The 23,977-nt window shown below is 37.9% G+C and overlaps 2 protein-coding genes across 2 annotated transcripts; both read right to left on the reverse strand.

The window, feature by feature from the left end:
• Positions 1 to 8,791: 8,791 nt before the first annotated feature.
• On the reverse strand, positions 8,792 to 15,221 carry znrf2a (zinc and ring finger 2a). The gene is made up of 5 exons (XM_043232935.1): positions 14,754 to 15,221; positions 11,244 to 11,342; positions 10,985 to 11,090; positions 9,460 to 9,529; positions 8,792 to 9,367 (listed from the first exon to the last, which is right to left on the reverse strand). The coding sequence occupies exons 1-4, from the start codon at positions 15,031 to 15,033 to the stop codon at positions 9,472 to 9,474; spliced, it is 543 nt and encodes a 180-aa protein (XP_043088870.1). The 5' UTR covers positions 15,034 to 15,221; the 3' UTR covers positions 8,792 to 9,367; positions 9,460 to 9,471.
• A 1,169-nt stretch (positions 15,222 to 16,390) lies between these two features.
• On the reverse strand, positions 16,391 to 23,488 carry mturn (maturin, neural progenitor differentiation regulator homolog (Xenopus)). Its single transcript, XM_043232904.1, has 3 exons — positions 23,010 to 23,488; positions 19,847 to 19,969; positions 16,391 to 19,427 (listed from the first exon to the last, which is right to left on the reverse strand). Exons 1-3 carry the CDS (start codon positions 23,178 to 23,180, stop codon positions 19,320 to 19,322), a joined length of 402 nt encoding a protein of 133 aa, XP_043088839.1. The 5' UTR covers positions 23,181 to 23,488; the 3' UTR covers positions 16,391 to 19,319.
• Positions 23,489 to 23,977: the final 489 nt, after the last annotated feature.

Below are 23,977 nucleotides of genomic sequence, written 5' to 3' on the forward strand. Positions count from 1 at the left end.
GAGAGAGAGACAGAGAGAGAGAGAGAGAGAGAGAGAGAGAGAGAGAGAGAGAGAGAGAGAAATACCTCACTAGTTTTGTTTAGTAAACATTTAAAGGCTTTGAGATTTTTAATCCCATAAATATTATCCAAAATTTCATAGAACTGCTATCAATGGTTTGCTTGGAGCTGGACTATTGCAGGTCCAATTAATATTCACATAGATCTGATCTGATGATTTCTGTATTTTCTTTGATAATGTAGTGGTAAAAACGGGTTCAGATGTCCAATTCTGTTCCTTTGTCTTAGCCACTGTAGGAGGTGTTGATGTATATGTCCTGACGCGTGCAAAGTAAAAGATCCAGATTTGTTGAGGTTACAGCAATATCTTAAATTTATTTTTAACCAAAACAAACAAACTGTAAAATAAAACAAACAATTTAAATCTAAATGTAGGCCAGTTCCATGCCATGTGCACGGTTAAAAAAAACTGTCAGCTCTCACACCAGCGCCCACTCCTGTCAGGGATGGTATTTCCTTTTTAACATTTTCTCAGCTCTCTGGTACCTATAGAGGGCACACACTTAAAGAAACAGACACCATTAACATTTTAGCACCAAACTAATATTTAAATAAACATTTATAAAATTAAAGTGAATATGGCTCCTACACCCGGCCCCTAATTGAGGGTTATATATGCATATACAAAGAAATAATACTTAATTTTCTAGTCGTTTTCTGTATCTTCTAACAGCAGGCAAAGCTTGGTGATAGGGCTTTCCAGGAACCCAGTCTTTGTCTTAAGTTTAACAGTTCTTATAAGTCCTTTGGAATCAGGTAAAACTTCTGTTACTCTTCCAATAGGCCAAGATCCACGAGGTGCTGAACTGTCCACAACTAAGACAATATCCCCCTTCTGTAATCCCTGTTTGGTAGTAAACCATTTTTGTCGTTCCTGTAGTAATGGTAAGTACTTGTGGCACCATCTCTTCCAAAATAGGTCAGCTAAGAATTGTACTTGCCTCCATCGACGTCTGATGTATACATCTGACTTCTGAAACAATCCAGGTGGTAAAGCAGGGCCTTTATTTATGACTTCTGTAAGAAATTTAGTATAGTCGATTTTGAATTGTTCACTCCTTTTGAACTTTCTTTTCAGACTCTGAAGTCGCTGTTCTGCTACTTGATAATTGTTAGGTAACGCTGTGTCTTCCTTCCTAAAAGGTAAATCAAGAGTGTAATGTCCGTCTTTCAACTTGATTGACTGTTCTGCAATCTTGATGAATCTTTTGTCTTCTACAGACATTTCCGCCTTGTCTTCTCTTGACCTTTCATTGAAATCATGATTGTATTGTTGTTTCAACATTTCTTCAAGGTTTGAATCAGAAATTCTGTTAACAACAACAATATCATCATTGCAGCTAAAACTGCTTGCTGTGGGTTGTCTTTGTAAAGGACCATTAACAACCCACCCTAGCAGAGTCTTAACCGCATATGGCCCATCCCCTTTACTATTAAGGACTTCCCAAGGTTCAATGGCTTTGGGAGTGTTGCTTCCAATCAGCAGCTCCACCTTGGCTGAAATCCTAAGAATCTGTACCCGTTTCAGGTAAGACCATTTAGACAACTCTTCTTTTGTGGGAATGTTAGAGGTATCAACAGGCATGCTCTTTTTGCGTATAGACTTCAGGCAGTGGAATAAAGTTATTTTCTTCCAATGAAGAAACTTCCAAACCACTGACAATATAAGAGGGCACAGACTTATCCTGGCTCATAGTTTGAAGAAGAATGTTAGTCTTTCTTCCTGCAATGTTGAGTTTCCTCATAAGGTCCTCAGTACAGAAGCTTGCCGAACTTCCAGGATCAAGAAAGGCATATGTGTGCAGAATTTGACTTCCCTTTGAACTTTTAATTTGTACTGGTACAATTGACAGCAAACACTCTGTGTAACCCTGTGGTTTTCTGACTCCATTATGCTTACCATCTCGCAGAGATACCTGTGTGCTGCTCACAGGCGTTTTCTTAATCTGTGTGGATGATTCCGCTGGTTTGATGTGTAGTACACTTGGATGTTGTTTGTTACATATGGTGCAGGTGAGACGCTTTGTGCAGTCTTTACTCACATGTCCTACTTTGGTCAAGCACCCAAAGCAGATTCCTTTCTGTCTTATGAAGTTTATCTTTTCCCTGTGTGGCTGCTTTCCAAACTGCAAGCATGACAGCAATTCATGTCCATTATTACAGTAGAGGCATGACTGTGGTGGTGAACCTTTAGTTGATGTCTGTAGTGATTTCTCTTGAACACTGGTGGCAAAACTACTTTTAGATTTAGGTCTCGTTAGCACTTTGGGTATTCCTTTACTTGGACTTGAGTCTTGGATATCACCAAATATTGGGTCTGAGACAATGTTAGCTTGTTTTTCAATGAAGCTGACAAGATCTACTATCTTTACCTTGTGATTCCTTTGTTCTTGTAACTCGAATGCCTTTGTACTGGCGTACCTCTCTCTGAGCTTGTATGGTAGTTTCAGAGCGATACTCCTCATATTGGCGACTGTATCCAGTTCTTCCATGAACTCCAAGTCTTCCATGGCATTGCAGCAGCTTCTAAGAAACAATGCGAAAGCTTGTAAAGCTTTTGGATCTTCTGATTTAATGGAAGACCAGGAGAGTGCTTTCTCAATATAAGCACGTGAAATTCTATATTCATTACCAAAGTATTCTTTCAACAACTGTTTTGCCTTCTGGTAGCCTCTGCTCGATGACATGTGTTGGCAGCTTCTAACAAGATCCTGTGGTAGCCCCCTTGTGTACTGAATGAGAAAATGTAATCTGTCTTCATTGTCATCAGTTTTACTTTCTATGATGTGCTCAAAAGAATGAAGAAATGCCCTGTACTGCAGAATATCTCCATTAAAAACTGGAACCTCTCCCCTGGGTAAGGTGGAAAGAAGTTGTTGTTTCACAAGCATGTCTGTCAGGTTGTTTTGTCTTTGAAGAATTGTAGCAAAATCAGGTCCTTCAATGCTGCTACTTGAAGATGAATCACTCCTTGTTAGTGATCTTGCTTGAGCTGCATGAGATATTTGTAAAGATGATTTAGAATCAGTATTCACAGTGTTAGATTGTTGAATAGCATTACTATTCTGAGGATAAGAATGTCTTGCAGTCACAGTCACATTTGGTGCTATAGGGAGTTGTGCATGAACATTCTCTTTTGGTTTTACCTGTAGAATGTATGCAGCACTTGATGGGATTTTACTCAACATCTCCTTACAATAAACATTCATGGGATCTTTAGTGTTCACATTGCCTTTTGTTACAGAGTTTTCAGTAGTCTTGAGATACTCAATTTTAGCTGTGGCGGCTGCAATTTCTGCTTGAACTTCCCAAACCTCTTTCATCTTTCTAAGTTCTTCTTCTTTCTTTTCTATAGTATGTTTTTGTTGCAGTGCATTGGCTTTTGCAAGTAATGCTGCTTTCTTTGCCTCTGCAGAGATACGTGCTGAAGTTGATGTTAACACACTTGTTCTGCTTGAACTTGATCTGCTGGAACCGCCAGATCTATTACTATGCACAAATGAAACTACTGAGGCATTATCTTCATCATCTTCTTGACTAGTGACTTTAAGAGCAGAAGAAACTTGAGTATCAGCTTGAGAGTCAGAGTTTTGAACAGCAGACATCCACCTTTTGTGCAAACAAACTCCTCAACTTGCTTAATTCTTGGTTTATACCAAATTTTCAAATCTTCAGCTTTATCCTCTTCACTTAACACTTGAACATATGATTCTTGAAGAGACTTGAATTCATCAAGCTGTTCATTGAACTTCAACATGTTCCCCTTTACTTCTTCCAAATATTCACCATCAGCCATCAAAGAATTAACAATATTCATTCACCTTGTAAGATGTGCCATCTTGCCTGCTCTACTGGCTTTCAAACGAGCAGCATCCTCAATTAAGTCCTTTTGAGCTGAGCTAGGGGCTTGCTCTACATTAAACATTAAATCCTCCATTTTGTCTCAAACAATCAGATTCAATCCAAAGACAAACCCTTTTCAATCAGATCTCCGTTGATACTTCTTAAAAATTACACACATCGAGATCTTTGAATTCTTCCATCAAATGAATTCCTATATCCACTGTCTGCAGAATCAAACTTGAAAGTCTTTCCAATAACATTCAAATTTAACTTAGCATTAGCTCAGCACCTTGCATCCTCAAACACATACCTCTTTGAGAAGTTTCCTTTGTTTGCTCCAGTACCATATGGTCTCAATCCATTCCAATCAAGATTTATCCTCTTCTCAAACCAATTCCATTTTGAAAGCAAAGTTTTTTGACATAATGTAGTGGTAAAAACGGGTTCAGATGTCCAATTCTGTTCCTTTGTCTTAGCCACTGTAGGAGGTGTAGATGTGTATGTCCTGACGCGTGCAAAGTAAAAGATCCAGATTTGTTGAGGTTACAGCAATATCTTAAATTTATTTTTAACCAAAACAAACAAACTGTAAAATAAAACAAACAATTTAAATCTAAATGTAGGCCAGTTCCATGCCATGTGCACGGTCAAAAAAAACTGTAAGCTCTCAGCTCTCTATAGGTACCAGAGAGCTGAGAAAATGTTAAAAAGGAAATACCATCCCTGACAGGAGTGGGCGCTGGTGTGAGAGCTTACACTTAAAGAAACAGACACCATTAACATTTTAGCACCAAACTAATATTTAAATAAACATTTATAAAATTAAAGTGAATATGGCTCCTACAGATATATTTATCTCTGTATCTGTCAGAAAGATATGCATTAACGAGAACATTAGTGGGCCATTTATAATAGCTATATAAAAGCTAAAATCAACAGCAGTATGAAAAGCCACTGCAGAAAAACTGAGCAGGCATGGCGGAAAACAAAACTAGAAATTCACTATAGCATCTACAAAAAATGGCCTAAATGCTTTCAATGTGGAAATAACAACAACTAGACAGACATTCTTCTCAAAACTTATAAACAGTAACTTATAAACAGAGTTACCCCCTCCCAAGATTCCTAGTGAACAGAGGTCAGATAAGTGATAAACATCTCACTTCTTTCTGGGACTTTTCCAAACTCCCTGAAAACTGCAGTTGTTAAGCCCCTTCTGAAAAAAATCTTGATGATACCCCATTGAGCAACTATAGACCAATATGCAACCTTCATTTTATAAGCAAGATAATTGAAAAGGTTGTTTTAAACTGGACAATTTTCAATCTTGATTCTGACCACATCACATCAGTGCTGGTACTACTAGATCTCAGTGCTGCGTTTGACACCATCGATCGTAACATACTTCTAGAGAGACTTGAAAACTGGGCTGAGCTTTCTGGGATGTTACTCAGATGGTTTTGGTCATACTTAGAAAGGAGAGTTTATTGCATGCAGTATAGGAGAGCACAAGTCTAAGTGGACATCCATGACATGCAGAGTCCCACAAGCCTCAATTCTTGCACCACTCTTATTCAGCCTGTATAAGCTCCTCAATCAAATAGGGTTGACAGGAGGATTTGGAGGTTAACCTTGTCAAAAAGGTTAGACAAAACCTGAAAACTTTCAAAAAATGAAAACTAAAACACCTTCAAATCATATGTGCATCAACATAGGGCTGAAAAAGCAAGACATTTCAAAACATTCAGCTAAAAGAACATCTAGATATAACATTACTAAACAGATCCCAGGAATACTTCCAGAAACCACTGTCAGGAAACACAATCTGTCATGCCATTTGCAGATGCCAATGAATGCAATATTGTGCAAAAAGGAAGCCATATGTGAACATGATCCAGAAGCACTGTGTCCAACATATGCTCCAGTCCAGATGATATTTATTTCAGGAAAGGCCTTGTGTATTTCTTAAGAACAACGCAAAAGGAAACACTGCAGCTATTATAACAGCAAGACTTTATAGTAGAAGAGTCTGGTGAGACCTATAGAGAATATTTGGAGCTTCATTATTTGAAAAATATGTAAAAGATGACCACAAACTCTTAAGCAGCCGGAAACCTATATCAGGCAAGAATGGAACCAAACATAAAAACTACAGAAATTGATAACCTTGATGCCCAGATGTTTTGTTTTAAAAAGAATATAAGATAAATGAAGAGGTGAAAATTTGCTCATTTTGTGCATAGAATTAAAAACATTCTCAGTTTAAACATTTGTTATATTATCTATGTTCTGTTGTGAATAAAATAATGGCTTATTTTGGTTTCATTTATTCAAATGTAAAAATGTCTCTATGAATTGCATCATTTGCAAAGACCCGTCCTTAGTTACTGTTGCCATTCTTGACAAACAATGCTGCCCCTCACTCCACACGTTCTCACGCAGTGAAAAATACATTGCAGAGCAAAGAAGAAGTGTACAACAGACAAGTTTTTGGCTCTTTAATGTGTCGTGACAGATCACTGTATTGCTATAGTTCAAACATGTGAAACGATGGTATTTTCATAATTGCTTAAAAGTTAATGTTTTAATTTATCTTGTTTCAACACTGATTTCTATGGAGAGCTGTTGTGCTCATTTTCGACTGACAAATTATTACCCCATTCATTGAAATCCGTTATTATCCTAACCCCTCCCCCACAACTAACCAGAAACCTACCAATACTGGTGGGGGTCAGAATTCATCAAACACCTGTTGGGTGTTTGGGCAAGATGGCAGGCAAGATATCTGATTGGTCCAATTGCCTGTCAGTCAAGCTCTTTGCAAACGGTCAATCTATCTCTCTATCCATTCAAACAGAAATGCTGTACCTCGGTTCAGGTGATTTATCACTTCCAGTAAATTTGACCGGTATTTTCACAGCATCATTCTTCATGGACCCACAGCCGGGAACTGGTGAATTTGACCCATCCATGTGGAGTTCACTTTAACAGAATAGACAAAAGCATTTATGCAATTGATTTTACATGTAGATAAACCTCATATAAAGAAATCCCATCACAGACAAAGCATTATTAGCTTGTTAAAGCTATGACATTGCACAAGGATAAATGTCACCCATCAATACATCCAAGCACCAGTAGGTCTGTATGATAGAGACACCCGTTCAGAAAACCCAGTAATGTGGCACTGTCTTTCTGCAAGATTGGAATGGATCGTAATAAAGGTACCTGCTTCCAGGAGAAAAATCTTCACAGCTTAATATTTGCGTGTCCCCCATTATTCAGTAGGTTTGTGAAGCTGCACAGATAAGAGTCAAAAACAATTGATGAGAAAGTCTTTTTCAAGCCTAGTCCTAGACTAAAAATGTAAAACTGAGTTGTTTCAGCTGATAGAAACTTGGTGATCATTACTGCCTGCTTGTGCAAAAATTCTAATATTGCATCAGGGACACGCTATCAATATACAGAGTATTTGAATTGGGGATCACGCGCACTCTAAAGGAGCACATCTAAGATCAGATAGCTATAAATCTGCCAAGCAGAAAATTCGACAGCATCTGTCAATCATCTCCTTACTCTCGACAGTTAATCTGAATATTGTATGCAGGGTTGCCAAGTCCGCGTTTTCTGTCCAACAAATCCTTTTAGGCTTGTTTACGATCAATCTGCATAAGAGTGACTTGGTTCTACTTAAAGATTCAGAATCTTTTTCCTTCGGGACGGAGCAGGTTTGGGCGCAATCAGTGGCCATATTTAAAGAGCGCGTCCTGACTGCATAACTGTATTCACTGGGTGTTTTTATGCATTATTTGCATTTATTCACATGCGATTTGATTAGCTATTCATATGGTGGGCAGTCATGCTTTTGGCTAATGCAGTACACCGAATGCACATCAGAGGGGATTTAGAAGTGGGTAGGCAAAGCAGACTGATAAAGAAGCTGGTATACACCTACGCACTACACTATTGAGACTGACCAGACCATGCATGGGCTCTAATTCAGGTCTTCAGTTCCACGCATATTGATAACGGCTTCTCATGCTTGAAAATTATATCCGAAAATTTTTGTGATTGGCTGTTAAGTAGTGTTTTTCTAGCCCCTGGGGGCCAGAAGTTTGAACCACCATGGCCCCCAGGGTCTAGAAAAATTTTTACGGGAAAAATTATCATAACACCAGTACTGATTTGATGTTGTTTTATAATTCAAGCCTTCAGTTAATGTGTATGGCACACAGAACTCCAACTCATTTTTATCCTCACATGGTTTAATCAGCAGTCAGCTAAAACTTTTTAATATAGTTTTTTTAAAATTATAATTACAATTATATAAACTCAACTCTGGCACAATCGTCTTACATGTTGCTTGTAGCCTACATACTAGAACTGCTAGCGTTAGTCCAATGATCCTCTGCCAAAAGTATCGATATACATTATTAAGAATTTTGTCATACTTGTAATACTTTTTTTGTATAGTCGAAACGCACTTGTTTTACGCTTGGACTGTAAATAATCCACAGAAATTCGGGGACCTTTCTCATTTGTCGTCATCAATCGACCTTACTTCATTGCATACGTGATGTTTAAACATAGAAAAGACTGAGGAAAATATATTTTTTATGTCCTCCGTGAAAATACCTGTGCGGTTATTTTTACAGTAGTCAACAATTAATATCAAAAATAACATTTGATAGTTCAAACTGATATTTCTTGCTGAAACACTACAATAAAGATTAGAATTGGAACCATTTTTTGTTGGTGAAAATACTAGTGACCTATGACCTCTGCATAGTTGTGTATACACATATCACAATATAAATAAATAGTATAAATTCCATATTGTTGGACAGAATAATGTTCATTCAGAAACAAAGTAGAAAATGACACGCGTCTACATTCGAGAGCCCTTAGAATTTATTTATATATAAAATTATAATTCTAAATATAGTTTGTAACTAGAACATGTTATATACACAGCAGCACACTTGAAAAAAAAAAATTAACTAAACATTCACAACTGGTTCAACCATTTTAAATATAATTTCAGAAATCTACGTGTACAGAAAACATTTTTTGATTAGGTCCTTCATGTTCCTCTTTTACTTACATTCTGTCAGTCGTCATCTTCTACACAACTCTTACTTTGGTTAAAAACAGAAAGTCCTGTTGTGGTTATGGATCACGAAACCACTAATGTGTCACCCCTAACCTATGAAGCAGTAATACTGCAGTCCACCATCTGATCCCTAAAGAGCTCCGTGTGTAAAGATGGCACCTAGATTACTGATAAACAGTCTTCAGGTTTGTTAGGAACTGTGCAAAGTATATGCATGATTTCATTTAGATTCGGCACTGCAGGTTTTCGGTCCGTGCAGGCCTCAAATGATGATGGATTTATCATCTAGTGTCAAAGTGTGCAAGATCCTGGAGAAAACGTTAGCTGAGCCCTTGTCTGCTGGTCTTCTTTACTGCAGATAGAAACAACAAAATATGTTTTTTTTGTGCGATCATTGGTTACTGGTGCAACCACTCTATTTGTGGAAAGTGTCTAACATCTGACCTTGATTTGATGTTAATCTGTGGGATGTTCTGGACATGACCTGTTGACCTCAAACCATTCGTCAATACATCTGGAGAAGCAGAAGATTATTACGATAGGATAATATTTATAGGATAGAATAATATTTATAGGGGATGGATGGATGGATGGATGGATGGTAGGATGGGATAATATTTATAGGGGATGGATGGATGGATGGATGGTAGGATGGGATAATATTTATAGGGGATGGATGGATGGATGGATAGGATAATATTTATAGGGGATGGATGGATGGATGGATGGTAGGATAGGATAATATTTATAGGGATGGATGGATGGATGGATGGATGGATGGATGGTAGGATGGGATAATATTTATAGGGGATGGATGGATGGATGGAAGGATGGGATAATATTTATAGGGATGGATGGATGGATGGTAGGATGGGATAATATTTATAGGGGATGGATGGATGGATGGTAGGATAGGATAATATTTATAGGGGATGGATGGGATAATATTTATAGGGGATGGATGGATGGTAGGATGGGATAATATTTATAGGGGATGGATGGATGGATGGATGGTAGGATGGGATAATATTTATAGGGGATGGATGGATGGATGGTAGGATAGGATAATATTTATAGGGGATGGATGGGATAATATTCATAGGGGATGGATGGATGGATGGATGGTAGGATGGGATAATATTTATAGGGGATGGATGGATGGATGGATGGTAGGATGGGATAATATTTATAGGGGATGGATGGATGGATGGATGGGATAATATTTATAGGGGATGGATGGATGGATGGTAGGATGGGATAATATTTATAGGGGATGGATGGATGGATGGATGGGATAATATTTATAGGGGATGGATGGATGGATGGGATAATATTTATAGGGGATGGATGGATGGATGGGATAATATTTATAGGGAATGGATGGATGGATGGTAGGATGGGATAATATTTATAGGGAATGGATGGATGGATGGTAGGATGGGATAATATTTATAGGGGATGGATGGATGGATGGGATAATATTTATAGGGGATGGATGGTAGGATGGGATAATATTTATAGGGAATGGATGGATGGATGGTAGGATGGGATAATATTTATAGGGAATGGATGGATGGATGGTAGGATGGGATAATATTTATAGGGAATGGATGGATGGATGGTAGGATGGGATAATATTTATAGGGAATGGATGGATGGATGGTAGGATGGGATAATATTTATAGGGAATGGATGGATGGATGGTAGGATGGGATAATATTTATAGGGAATGGATGGATGGATGGATGGTAGGATGGGATAATATTTATAGGGGATGGATGGATGGATGGATGGTAGGATGGGATAATATTTATAGGGAATGGATGGATGGTAGGATGGGATAATATTTATAGGGGATGGATGGATGGATGGATGGTAGGATGGGATAATATTTATAGGGAATGGATGGATGGTAGGATGGGATAATATTTATAGGGGATGGATGGATGGATGGGAATGTTTCTCATACCCTTTGTGGTAGACACATAGACAGGGCAGTCGAGCGATGGTGTCCCCCTGGACCATGTCGTCCAGACATATCGAACACTCACCAGAGTCCCGGGACAAAACATCATCTACAGGAAAAGAAAACACCACAACAGAGCAGCAGGAGTCAGCCGACGACACACAACAAAACAAATCTGAAATAAACAGTGGAGGACAGAAACAAATCTACAGGTCCAACATGAAACCTGCAGTCAGCGTGTGATAGTGAGGGTTGTTCTTACCGTTATAATTGAGTCTGGGTTTGGAGAAACACATCAGCAAATGATCATCTATTTCATCTGAACAGACAAACTTTGAGCAGACGGGACAGTCAAAGCCAGCTGTGGAGACAAAACGTATTCATTTCTCTTGTATTTATTATGTAGGTCACTTGAGCAATAATAACAGAGTTCCTGACAGTAAACAGCTATTATAAGATTACCAGGCAATAAAAAAAAAGCAATCTTGCAAATGCTGTAACTTCACCTGTAAATCAATTCACTGTAATGCGCATTATCAAGTTATAACAATAAACTAAATCTAATGCATAAAATACACGGCACGTGGTCGAGCAGCACACGGCTGGATTTGACAACATGTTTGTTTCATTTCAAGTGAAGTTGATTATAAGGCTGTAAAGGTCTTTATGATCACGCAGAATCCTCTGAAGACATCCAAAGGTCTGCTGGGATCAATATAACACATGCAGGAAACAGAAATACAATTTGTACGCCTATGCAAGCATATATTGCGCATTGAGCATTTCATCCAATAAGACTTTCTGATGGGCAAATACAGTAGAAATCGAACAAAGGTTCACTTAGTTTAGCTGGTGTGTTGAACAGGTTTCACCTTTAATAAGAGTGAGAACATATTCTCATCTACAAGGCACTGACTCATCAATTACTAACTAGTTAAGCTGGCAAATGTTATTAATAAGACAGAGTTCGCAAGTACTTGGTCACACACACACACACACACACACACACAGTCTGTACTGTCAAACATTTACAGGACAGGAAGTAAATATAGAAAAAAAAAGGGTAGGTCAGCTGTGTAATTATGGGGAGGAGCCTTCGGACACATGACAGCATCTCCAGACTGATTACAGGAAGTCATTCTGCAGGACAGAGCCTTGTGTGTTTATGTGTTTGTGGCCCAGGGAATCAAAGTGAACTTTATCTGGCAGGCGGTTAAAGGTCAAAGTGACACACGTGCTGGAGTTATGATGATGAAGGTTGCTTAAGGATCACTGCTAGCCCAACAACAAAATGCTTTTCCAGTATGTTTAATACAGAATGCAGAAGTTATTGCAAATGAGATCAGGGGCCAGATTCATGACCCATGAAGAGTCATAGTTCTTTTTTAAATTATTTTTTACCAAGAATAAAGATATAAGGTTTGCTAAGGATGTGCATGAGTACTGATGAGTATACTGACCAATGCCCAGTTAATTATCATTATGCATGAAGTGAGTTTTTACTAAATTTGTTAACATAAATTCTATGCAAACAGAGACCTCATTTTTATTGATGTTTCAGTTAATAATCCAAAATAACAAAATAGCCAAACTACTTGTGGTAGTTTCTTTTTTTAATGCAACATGTATTTTAATAATAATACAAAAGCATGAACACGGCAATGATAAAACCCCCAAAATCCCACAAACACAGAAAACCACAATTAATATAATTCACTTCAAAAGCCAAAGCACCGTATTCATACTTTATAAAAAGCAAAAAAAATAAAAAATAATAATAATAAAATTTGATTCATGCATGTTGATGCATGGAGTATTTATAAATAATGGCGATTCTTATATACTATATTCTTAAAAATATATTAATAAAATCTATGATATTTTAAGAAGATATTTAGTCCCAAATGAGATGATATACATAGAATTTACTTAAATGCATAAAAATAATAATAATAATAATAATAATTTAAAAATAAATAAATAAATATATTAATAATAATAATAATAATAATAATAATAATAATAATAATATATATATTATTATTTTTTTTAATATGTACACACACGCACGAGTATTCAAAGAGAACACCATTTTTTTCAATTAATTGATCAACACCAATAATCTCAGAACCTCAAACTATTGGATCATTAATTACAACATGCTTTAAATAATTATACACTTCGGTTAACACGCATTTCTGTCCTCTGTATCTGTGATATAATCCAAATTTAACACTTGAAGATCATGGTGTGAACAAACATTATTGATGATGATAATATAACATCCTCCCCAGTCTCACTGGACACGCTGCATCTGGAGCAGCCACATGACACACAGGCCTCCTGAACTTTGACCTCCACACTCCGGCTTGACCTAAATTACTGCATTGACCGAAAACGGGCCATTGAGCCTTCGCCGTCCAAGCTATTAGCGCACCACTCGATTTCCATAAAAGGTATAAACAGCGGCGCTTTCAATATTTAATATTCGATATTCTGGCTGTTCAACGGCTAGGAAACCGCAGATTATTTGTTCAGCCTCGAAAAAAGTCATTACTTTTTTTGTATTTCATTGTGACGCTGCGACTGCAAGAGCAGAAAAATCTTTTTCTCGTACCGATGACTTCACAGGGAAACAATGAAACAGACACTTTCTAAGCCAGACTGAGCACCACAAATCAAAAAGCTGTCAAGTACCCATAAAAGAGGGTTTCAGCAGGAACCGTGTGACTCATAAACGTCTCGCTCGAATATAAAGCGATGCATGTGACTCACATGTTCACCCAGTCAGCGCACTTCCCTCTCAATCTTATCAACCTGACCCACTATTTAACACAACCTGACACCATCGCCATCCGATCGACTCAGACACAAATAATGCTTGATGTTGACTGACACTCCAAGGTCACAAAAACACCTTTGTGTTTGACCTTCCCCCGGAAAAAGAGAAAGCTTGCATGAAACAGACAACAATGCATTCATTCATTCATTCATTCATTATTATAATAATAATAACAGCTGTTTTTACGCACATGAACACATCGGGGATGTTAAGGGAGCTCACGTTGGCCAAGCCATAAAACAGATGTGATAAGGTTATATATATATATATATATATATATATATATATATATATATATATATATATATATATATATATATATATATATATATATATATATATATATATATATATATATATATATATATACACACACACATATATGATTGTAATAGTCATTTTAAGGACAGTAAACTCCACAATAATATATCATAAGTACAGGTTATTTTGTTGTATGATAATCATAAGATGGCGGTTCATTAAGCTTCATATAATGTATAGGGCTATATTATACATTAAAAAGATCAATATGGACCAATCTGAAGATACTGTCAAAAAAATTACTACATTTTAAATCATACGACACGTGAGCTTGTGTCATTTTATTATATTACATAGATTATAATATATACATTATTACATGCATATATATATATATATATATATATATATATATATATATATATATATATATATATATATATATATATATATATATATATATATATATGCATTCATATTATTCAATTACTGTCATATCTATGAACATATAAGATGCATGCTATATATAAGATGGTCCATAATGTTACAATACTTTAGATGAACTTGAGATTATGATAACTTCGCAAAATAACTTATTTAATTATTTTGAAGTCAACATGCAAACACACATAGTCAAAAGCATTAGAATATAAAGGTAACCGGTCTTACCGGCCAGCAGGTGCGGGGTGAGGTGCGCCGGCAGTGACCCGATCAGCAGAGCTCTTTGCCCGTCTGTCTCATCTCTCCGGCCGCCGGTCGGGATAACGGCGCTCTGGACGAACGCACCGGCGGTCTGCGACGAATACCGGACCCGTTCACCGATGTGCCCGGTCGAGTCGCCCGCGTAGTAGCGCAGAACCGCAGCTCGCCCGTCCGAGCAAGACAAATCGGACCCGGAGTAAGATCGGATCCGAGCCCCCACGGACGGACTGCTCTGCTTCGGACCCATGCTGTATATAACTTCAGCTACTCAAAAAAAAACCTCAAACTGGACCAGACGCCCGGAAACACAGAGAACCAAAGACGGGTAAATGCAAAGCGTTAACAAGCTCAAACAACTGCGCGCGTGAAAGCCAGTCGCGCGCTCCGCGAGCAAACTTAAACACGCCGAAGATCACGAGACCGCTTCTTCTTCTTCTTCTTGAGTTGTTTTTATGGAGCGTTAGCGCCTCCCACTGAAGCGGAGCGTGGCTTCGGTTAAAAACGTTCAACGCCTCTTTGATCTAATCGCTTCTTTTTCAAGTTATGCTTAAGTGTGTAGTGTTTGTGTCGTAATCAGCATTGCTCATGCCATATTTTTCAATCACAGTTCAATTGCAGAAACAGATCATGTTTTTTTTAATATCCTGCGTTTCAATATCGTTTTTATTAAATGATAGCAACTAAAAACACAATAAAAAAACATTATTTATGACAATGTATAAAAATCTGTTTTTCCAAATAAATGCTTCATTTATACATAAAGCTGCGTAATAGCCAGCTAGCCAGATTTCCAACCATTCTACTTGTAATTTCCATTTCCTGTTTTTTTCTTGATCTCTACATTTCTTATACAAACGCCATCCGTGCATTTTGAAAATCTGTCATTTTTTGCAGACAGAATTTTTAGCCGTTTCATTTATGTATGGCTGACGAATATGCATCACGTTGCGTTTATCAGTTTATTTAAAACTGTTATTTTATGCAGTTTACCTTTTAAGTGTCTTAATATTTTTGGAGGGCATTTACATGACATCTCGCAACAATTAATGTCTTCTTGCATTTAGCAAAGACTAAAGTAGTTTTGAACGGGCACAAAACGCAACGCCTAAAATGGCCGCTCAATCACAAGAAGCCCCGCCTTCTAAATCAAACAGCCAATCACTGATCTGTGAAGTCAACGCATTACGGCACGTGCCTTTAGAACTTCCGGTTGCTATAGAAACAGCCAGCGTTCTGAGACGTGCGCCTAATACTGCGCATGCGCACTGGCCGATCTCGCCTGGGAAATAAGCTTTTTATAACGCTATTTGAGCAGAGGAAACAACAATTATTGCACATGTGTTGTCAATTCATTCCAAATATGAAATTTAATCGCAAGCTTAGTTTGGGAGAATTTGATGTTTCCTAATACAAAAAGATAGGAGATGCACTCGGATACCCGAGAGGCGTTTCAAAGATGGCCGCCGAGTCACGTGACTTGTCTTAAAGCGTCTTTCCATTTAGTCAGCAGTTTAACTTTGTAAATATTTAATGTCAAAGGTTGCAGTGTATTAGGGTGTGGGTTGAGCTGTTAAGAAAACAAATGAAGGCTAGAAAATACAGAATACACTCATATGGTTAAAATTTAATTGTTGAATTTCAGGTTACATCACATGCTGATCCAAACGAATTGTACTCCAGTTTAATTCTAAATGACTCTAGACAGGCTGATCAATATTCATCTAAAAACAATAACAATATTTCCAGTTACCACATTGTAAGATTTGGACAATCTTTTTAGAAATTAAATCATTAGTTATAAAGGTGACAGAAATATCATCCACAAATGGATTTACACACACAGAAGAGTAAATAAATAAATCATAAACAGGTAAACTGATAATAAACATCCGATAGCTATTAATAAATAACAAATAAAATAGAAATCACAAATCCAGTATAAAGCCTTAACTGTTACACAATAAACACAGGTGGAAAAAAAAGTATACATATAAACAAAAGAAATGCATTTTTGAAAGGTTAAGCTACATAAACGGTCAAGCAAAAGAAATGAAAATTAGTTTAGACCCCGGGACAAATAAATAAACAGTCAAATAAAAAAAAAAGAAAAGATATCACAATCTGGTACAGAGCTTACATAACTACATAAAGACAGAAAAACAGCAGCATTGATCTCTGTAACACACTGTTGGTATAATTCATCTCTACGCGTCACTGTAGACTGGGCATGTGCAGGAAGACACTATGGAAGCAGAAGACAGTGGAAGTTTAGCGGCCACGTGTGTAATTCACATACAGTATGTCCTGAAGAAACATCCCGTCCCTCTGCCGAGCTCGTCCGTCGCGTCCGTCGAGATGACAGCAGATAAAGGATGCTTTAAACAGGTCCCATCGAGTCACATGACCGTCACACAGCAGTCACCCGAATCAGCTGAGATATATGAGCCTACTCTTAAAATAAAGGTTCTCATGATAGGGTTGTACAGGAACATTTCAACTGATCTAGTGCTTTAAAAAAAACATTTCTTTAAAGGTGCTTAAAACTTAAATCTTAAGTTTAATTTTAAAAACAAAAGAGTAGCTTTTTAATGTGGAGGTCTATGCAAATATAAAAACAGGGCACGTGGATGTAGTTTAATAGAAAGCTCCATGCTGCGCTTTTACAGAGCATAGTGGGAGGTGGCTCTCAGTCTCATTATAAATGCGGGGAGGGGCATAGGTTTCAAAGGGCGTGGCTAACATACACTAACAAACACGTCCGACTGCCAGAATAATTAAACATACTTGGCCCTATTTTAATGATATAATAGTGCATGGTGTCTGAATACATTTTAGCTACTTTTTAGCAAAGGTTTTACCCTTTGATAGGTTGTACCTATTCTCTTAATGAGCCATGGGTATGTTTTAGTCATAACGTGGAATAAACCAATCAGAGTCTCGTCTCCCATTCCCTTTAAAAGCCAGCGCGCTCGAGCCACGTCGGATCTGCTCGTGCACGAGGTTAAAGCGTACACGACAATAATCTTTTAAATATAGATCCTTTCACTTTTAGTATTTGGCATGTGATGCATAACACGAGCATGCCCCAAAAAAACACTGCGCTATTGACTTTAGACCAGATTTTAGTTGGTCAAAGGCGTGATTGTTTTCGGGCGCCTCAAAATAGCAACGCACCAACAATGCACCTGTACACACCTCGTTTTCAGACCGGCATGCCTGTGGGCGACCAGATGCATTCGGTATTTAAACAACATGTAAAAATAATAACTGCATCAGGCTTGAAATGATTGCTTGAAACACGCCTTGCACTGCATTACAGCAGGTTTATGATAGGTCCCTATGTCTTTAAATACGTACGTGATGATACTGCATTTAAAAATTGTACGGAGCACCTTTAAAGAAATCTACATCAACCCAAAAAGCCTACGAGACCAGAAATGGATCTCGATAAGAGATAAGAAGCGAAGAAGAACCTTTATTTTAGATAGACCTTTCCGTGGTTAAACTCTGGAGTTGACCTTTCTTAACTCAGAGGATGTTGATTAATACAATCAAAAGACAGTAAAGGCAAAGAGAGGATTAATCAAGGGTCTGTTTAAACATCTCCACCCACCCTGAAAACACAATAACCTCATCACTTCTGAATCAGCGATAATTAAACCTTACCTTCCGATCGTGTTTCATTTGACGCCTAAACACAGATGCCTTGTACGCACTCGCGGTCAGCTTTGGTTATTTGTCACTTAGCAGATATTTTGGAGTGATTTATAGCGCGTTTCAATACGAAGACAAGATCCGGGGAGAATGTGTTATTCGAGGGTACAATAAATCCACAATGGACGTCTAGATTCACTACATGAACAAAATAACCCATTTACTTTCTGGATGCACGTTCCCGGTCTAATTGTGAACGAATCGTTAGTGCACATAAAAAGTGACTCGCATTAATTATTCGACTTCAACTCAACAGTGTTATGTTCAGAACGGCACACTACTTTTATTAGCTTCCACGTAAATTGTAGTCTTTGCGTGGAATACCTGCCCTAAAGCTTTTATCAAAATACGCAGCATTTACCTTCTATTTCCAATCTGATGGACGAATAGGATGTGATACCGATTGCAACTTTTACACTTTGATCACACGGTCGGGAATTAAGATGCGAAACATCCTACCGTCATTTCTGACGCCGAATTAAACATGCAATGAGGTCATGTGACGATGCGGCAGCACGCCGTAAGTTTCTAACCTGCTGCCTCCAGATTATTGAGAAAAAAAAAAAAAAAAAAAAAGCATTACGAAAGCCGGGAATGGGATATTTCTTTTGTCTCTGTTTGAGTAGGTTAATGAGGAATAATACTGGTCAGAATGATGAAATCAGGGTGCAGGAAGAGCTGTCCAGATTTTAAAGGGTGTGAGGATGCAGTGTGTGTGTTTGTGTGTGTGCTGTAAGAAGAAGAGCCAGGTGAGTAAGGTTAGGAGAGAGGGGCTGGATGCAGACACTGTGGCCCAGCGCCGAGCCTCTCTGCTGGGCATTATTGCTGGCTCACACCCATCTGCTGGTGGTCTGGCTCTGGTTCCTCCTCCACGTCTGCATGATACTGATCGAATGTGTCATCGTCGATATCTGGAAGACCCAGGAGCTGCAGAGGAATTAGAATAGAATAGAATAGAATCAAAGCAGAACGGAACACAAGAGGACATTCCAGAGATTCCAGAGGTTTTGGCTCTAAAATCTTGGTAACGTTTAAAAAACCTCTGCACACACGCATGGGGGGAAACAAACGGAACGATAAAAATCCTCACAAACATTATATCACTGATTAAAATGCACCCTCAACGCATTTTAGTCCATGCCAAAGAACCTAGGTCTTCAGCGCGCATTCAGCGTTCGCTTTGTTTGAACAAAATAAACAAATACATGCAACTTATCATCGTTCGATTTAGTTGAGTTAGTGGGATTTTCGGAGCAGCGCAGCATCCTGTCTTTCCCTGTGCATGATATTTTTCCGACTACTAAGCCTTATGCTACACCTCAAGTGACGAGGGAGTTTGTACTCACAGGCCTGAAGGATCTGAAGACTTTGTCCAGCACTTCCAGCAGAGTTTTCTTCCCGCAGGAGGAGATGTAGTCCTGCGCGAGCTGCAGGAACGGCAGACAGTCCTCGCTCTCACTCCACACGTGCTGAAATGCACAAAAATCCACAGTAAATATAACCTACTTTCTTATTAGTGCTTCGTGGAGTTTCAAAGCACGGTAAACGGTGTATTTCATGTCTACGAAAACCCACAAAATACTGTCTTTCGCGTAACTTGTTGCTTTTGTTATTTGGTCTCGTCTTGTCATTTGCAATAGGCAGAATTTGTTTGACAGATGGACTAAAAATATACAGGTGTAAAAAAAAAAACTCAAACTCCCTGGTATTTTTATTTATGGATTTATAAAATGCCCATATATGGTTAAAAGGAATTCTCTGAAGTCAAAGTTGAGCTTCCGGCAGAGAATCTGGGACACTAAAACTCTTTGTCCCGTTATATTTATCTGAGCTAGAGGGACCATTTTTCAGTAGATGGCCCAAATAATCTTCTCCAACCAAACTGCGTTCGAAAAAAGTGACTAATGAGGGAACAGAATAAGAATAGAATACAATAGAACAGCGAATTCTAATAAAACTACTCACCTGCTGTTATTAAACGGATGTGTAACACGTTACATTTTCTGCTTTTTATTGCAATTTGAAGAGACCGATAAAAATAAAAGCTGATGTTATAAGTTACACAGTTTTCTGAATGCATTCGATGCACGTCGATATAAAGAGTGTTACTCAGTGCTCTCTAAAAATGCACTTTTTTGGATTTTGGCAGCTTTTTTGAGAACAAGGACGTGCGCAGCACATCATCCGTCTCCGGGGCTCCCTGTTCAAGGTGCATGATATTTCAGTCCTTCTTTTTCCTTCCCGGGAAATATAAGATGCGCATATATCGTCTGCATGCATATGTACTAGAAAAACTACAATTCAGTGAATATTCAGATATTACGCAATACATATAACATTGCTGTGTCCCAGCCCAACTTCCTGTTTCAGCAGGGAGCATCAACACATGGTGAATAAATTCTACACGTTCTGTCTTTCTCCAGAGATATCCGCTCAAGCTGCGTCGTGGGCAAATGCCCGAAGCATTGTTTTGAAAACCTTCCTTTACTGATTATTTATGCATCTGTCCAGAGCTCACAGAAACCAGAAGGAAGAAAACGCCACGGGCCAAACCAGAGGTGCTCAGATTCATCTCGGTTGTGTTAGTTAGTTATTAATAGTTTTGCTGGAGCACTCTTACAGTCACTATTTCATTTCAAAGTCAACATTAGTAGCCATTCACAACCCCTTATTCTTCAAATCCAACATATGTCCAGGAGAATTGATTATTCAATCAGAAATAAACAAAACTGACCGTAATCAATTTGGCAAGAAAGGCAAACTTAATGCAAGTCTGACAAAATAATGCTATTTTGATGTTGGTTAACATTATCCAATCACCTGAATGACATTTTTATGCAGAAGTAATAACGTTCTTTGAAGTTTGACAATGTGTTTTGTTTTCGCAAAACATATCTGTATGGCTGCGGCCAACACATCCACAATATGCATACATATGCATATATATATATATATATATATATATATATATATATATATATATATATATATATATATATATATTATTAGAGCATGTTTTACAACTTCAAAAATTAAATTCAATGCAATACTTCCTGTTTCTTTATAATAATTTCTGATTGAAAAAGTCTAGTAAAAATGTTTAATTAGGACTCTATATTTTTAAGATTAAAATAAAAATGTGCACTAAAGAATGACTTATTGTATGACCTTCACAAGTAAAAATATTTGTTGCTATTTTTGCATCACGCTTTGAAATCTGAATTAAATTGAATTTAAATGTCCGTCAGATTTTTAAATTGCTCTCACTTCTTTCTTTCTTTCCTTCCTTCAGCGTAGTTTTGTCTATTAATAAAGTACAGTGTCCTGCTCGCTCTAGCTGTGTGATCTGCTGAACTGTGTATTGATCAGCGTGAGTAATTAGATCCCCGTCCTGCCGGTGCATGCGCTGATATTTTTGTGAGCTCTGGGACTCTGGTGCAGCGGTCTGATGCGGTCTGGTCATGTGGCGCGATCCCAGGGAACTCCAGTAAACTCTTGTGGTTCATTTCAAACCTATAAACTGATTCCTAATTGGAAAACAAACATGGCAGACGCGCGCGAGAGCCGCATCGGTGCAGGTGCTGCGCGTGTTTTTACCACATCACAGCACAAAGCATGAGGGATACCTGCTCCGTTTGTTCCAGCGTCTGGGGAACCGTGCAGCTTAAGACCTTTGTGCTGATTAAACACCTGCAATAATGACCCAGGCTAGCCTGACCGCGCTGTGTGCATCCATGTGCTGCAGTCAGAAACAGTGACATCATTTCATCTGCTATGGGATAAGTATTTCAACAAATGTATTTTAGCAGTACTGCTTTACATTGATAGTATTCAGCGTATATCATGTTACTGATATTTCTGTAATCTTCTAATATATATATATATATATATATATATATATATATATATATATATATATATATATATATATATATATATGTGTGTGTGTGTGTGTGTGTGTGTGTGTGTGTGTGAGAGAGAGAGAGATTCTGTCGTCCTGTGAAAATGTATAAAGTCAAATACTGAACACAATTGATCTCACAATTAGATTTTGAGACTGTAGACTGGATTTCACAGAGAGGGTCACATATATATTCACATACAGTGGCTTTTAAAAGAGGGATATTGACATTTTTCTTTTCCTTCAAGTACATTTTGAAATATATTTTGGTATATGAGGGCTGAAAATAAATGCATTTTCAATTTCAACTATATATATATATATATATATATATATATATATATATATATATATATATATATATATATATATATATATATATATATATAGCAAGAACCATCATGGGTAGAATATATATATATATATATATATATATATATATATATATGGTCTGGTAGCACAGCAGCTCATCCAAAACCCATAGTACTTTCTGTAATCGATAGGAGAGAGCATCGAGAACAGAGCAGCGTTCACACGCGGGCACGCGCGCAGCTCCCCACCCCCCTCCTCCTCCTCCCGCGGCTCTCGCTCGATTATGTCATACTTACAAAATTATCGGTTCCTCCGGTGAGATTGTCCGGGCAGAGCACGTAGAACGAGATCCCGGGCTCGGCGTAGAAGTCCAGCCGCCTCTCGTCCACGTCCTCGGCGAAGATCAGGTCGAACGGATTCCCGGAGCACCATTTCTCGGCGGTGTCCACCAGCTCTTTGAACTCCATCCTGGCTGACGGACTGACGGCGCACCTGAGCCGCGGATGATGCTGAGGATGCGGATGCTGAGCACTAAGGCTGCGTCGTCATGGCGATCGCTGATGATTCCGGGTCTGGTTCCGCTTCTCACTGTCTCATGTCGGCCTGTAGCTGAGCGCTCCTGATCTGGACCTGCAGGACCGGACCCGCTTCAGCCTCCTGTGCGGAGAACAACGCCTGTCCTCTGGCAGGGTGACGTCACGTGACATCGTCGTCAGCTTCACAAGGAACCATCTCTAAAGAGACAGTCCCCGAATACATCGATAATCCTAATAAATGTCATCTCGTTTTGATCTTGTGCGGTGAATGTGAGTCAATCTTAACGGCAGCGCGAACACTGAAATAATAATAATAATCGAATCTGATTAAAAAAATTACAAATCTTGAAGTGCATAGGCGCTATTAATCGCACTTCAATTATATATGCAAGTCGTGCTTATTTACACGTGCTTTAGTAAATATGAATTATTACGTACATATGCTCTATTAATCACACACACACACACACACACACACACACATATATATATATATATATATATATATATATATATATATATATATATATATATATATATATATATATATATATATATATATATATATATATACACAATTTAAATGTGGTTATTTACACGTGCTTTATTAAATATGAATTATTCTGAAATAACACTGAAATAATACTAATTTAATCTAATTAAAAATTTTTTGAAGTATATAGGCTCTATTAATCACACTTCAATTATATATGCAATTTAAATGTAGC

This window comes from Puntigrus tetrazona, unplaced genomic scaffold, assembly GCF_018831695.1.
Source record: "Puntigrus tetrazona isolate hp1 unplaced genomic scaffold, ASM1883169v1 S000000746, whole genome shotgun sequence".
Lineage (NCBI taxonomy): Eukaryota > Metazoa > Chordata > Actinopteri > Cypriniformes > Cyprinidae > Puntigrus > Puntigrus tetrazona.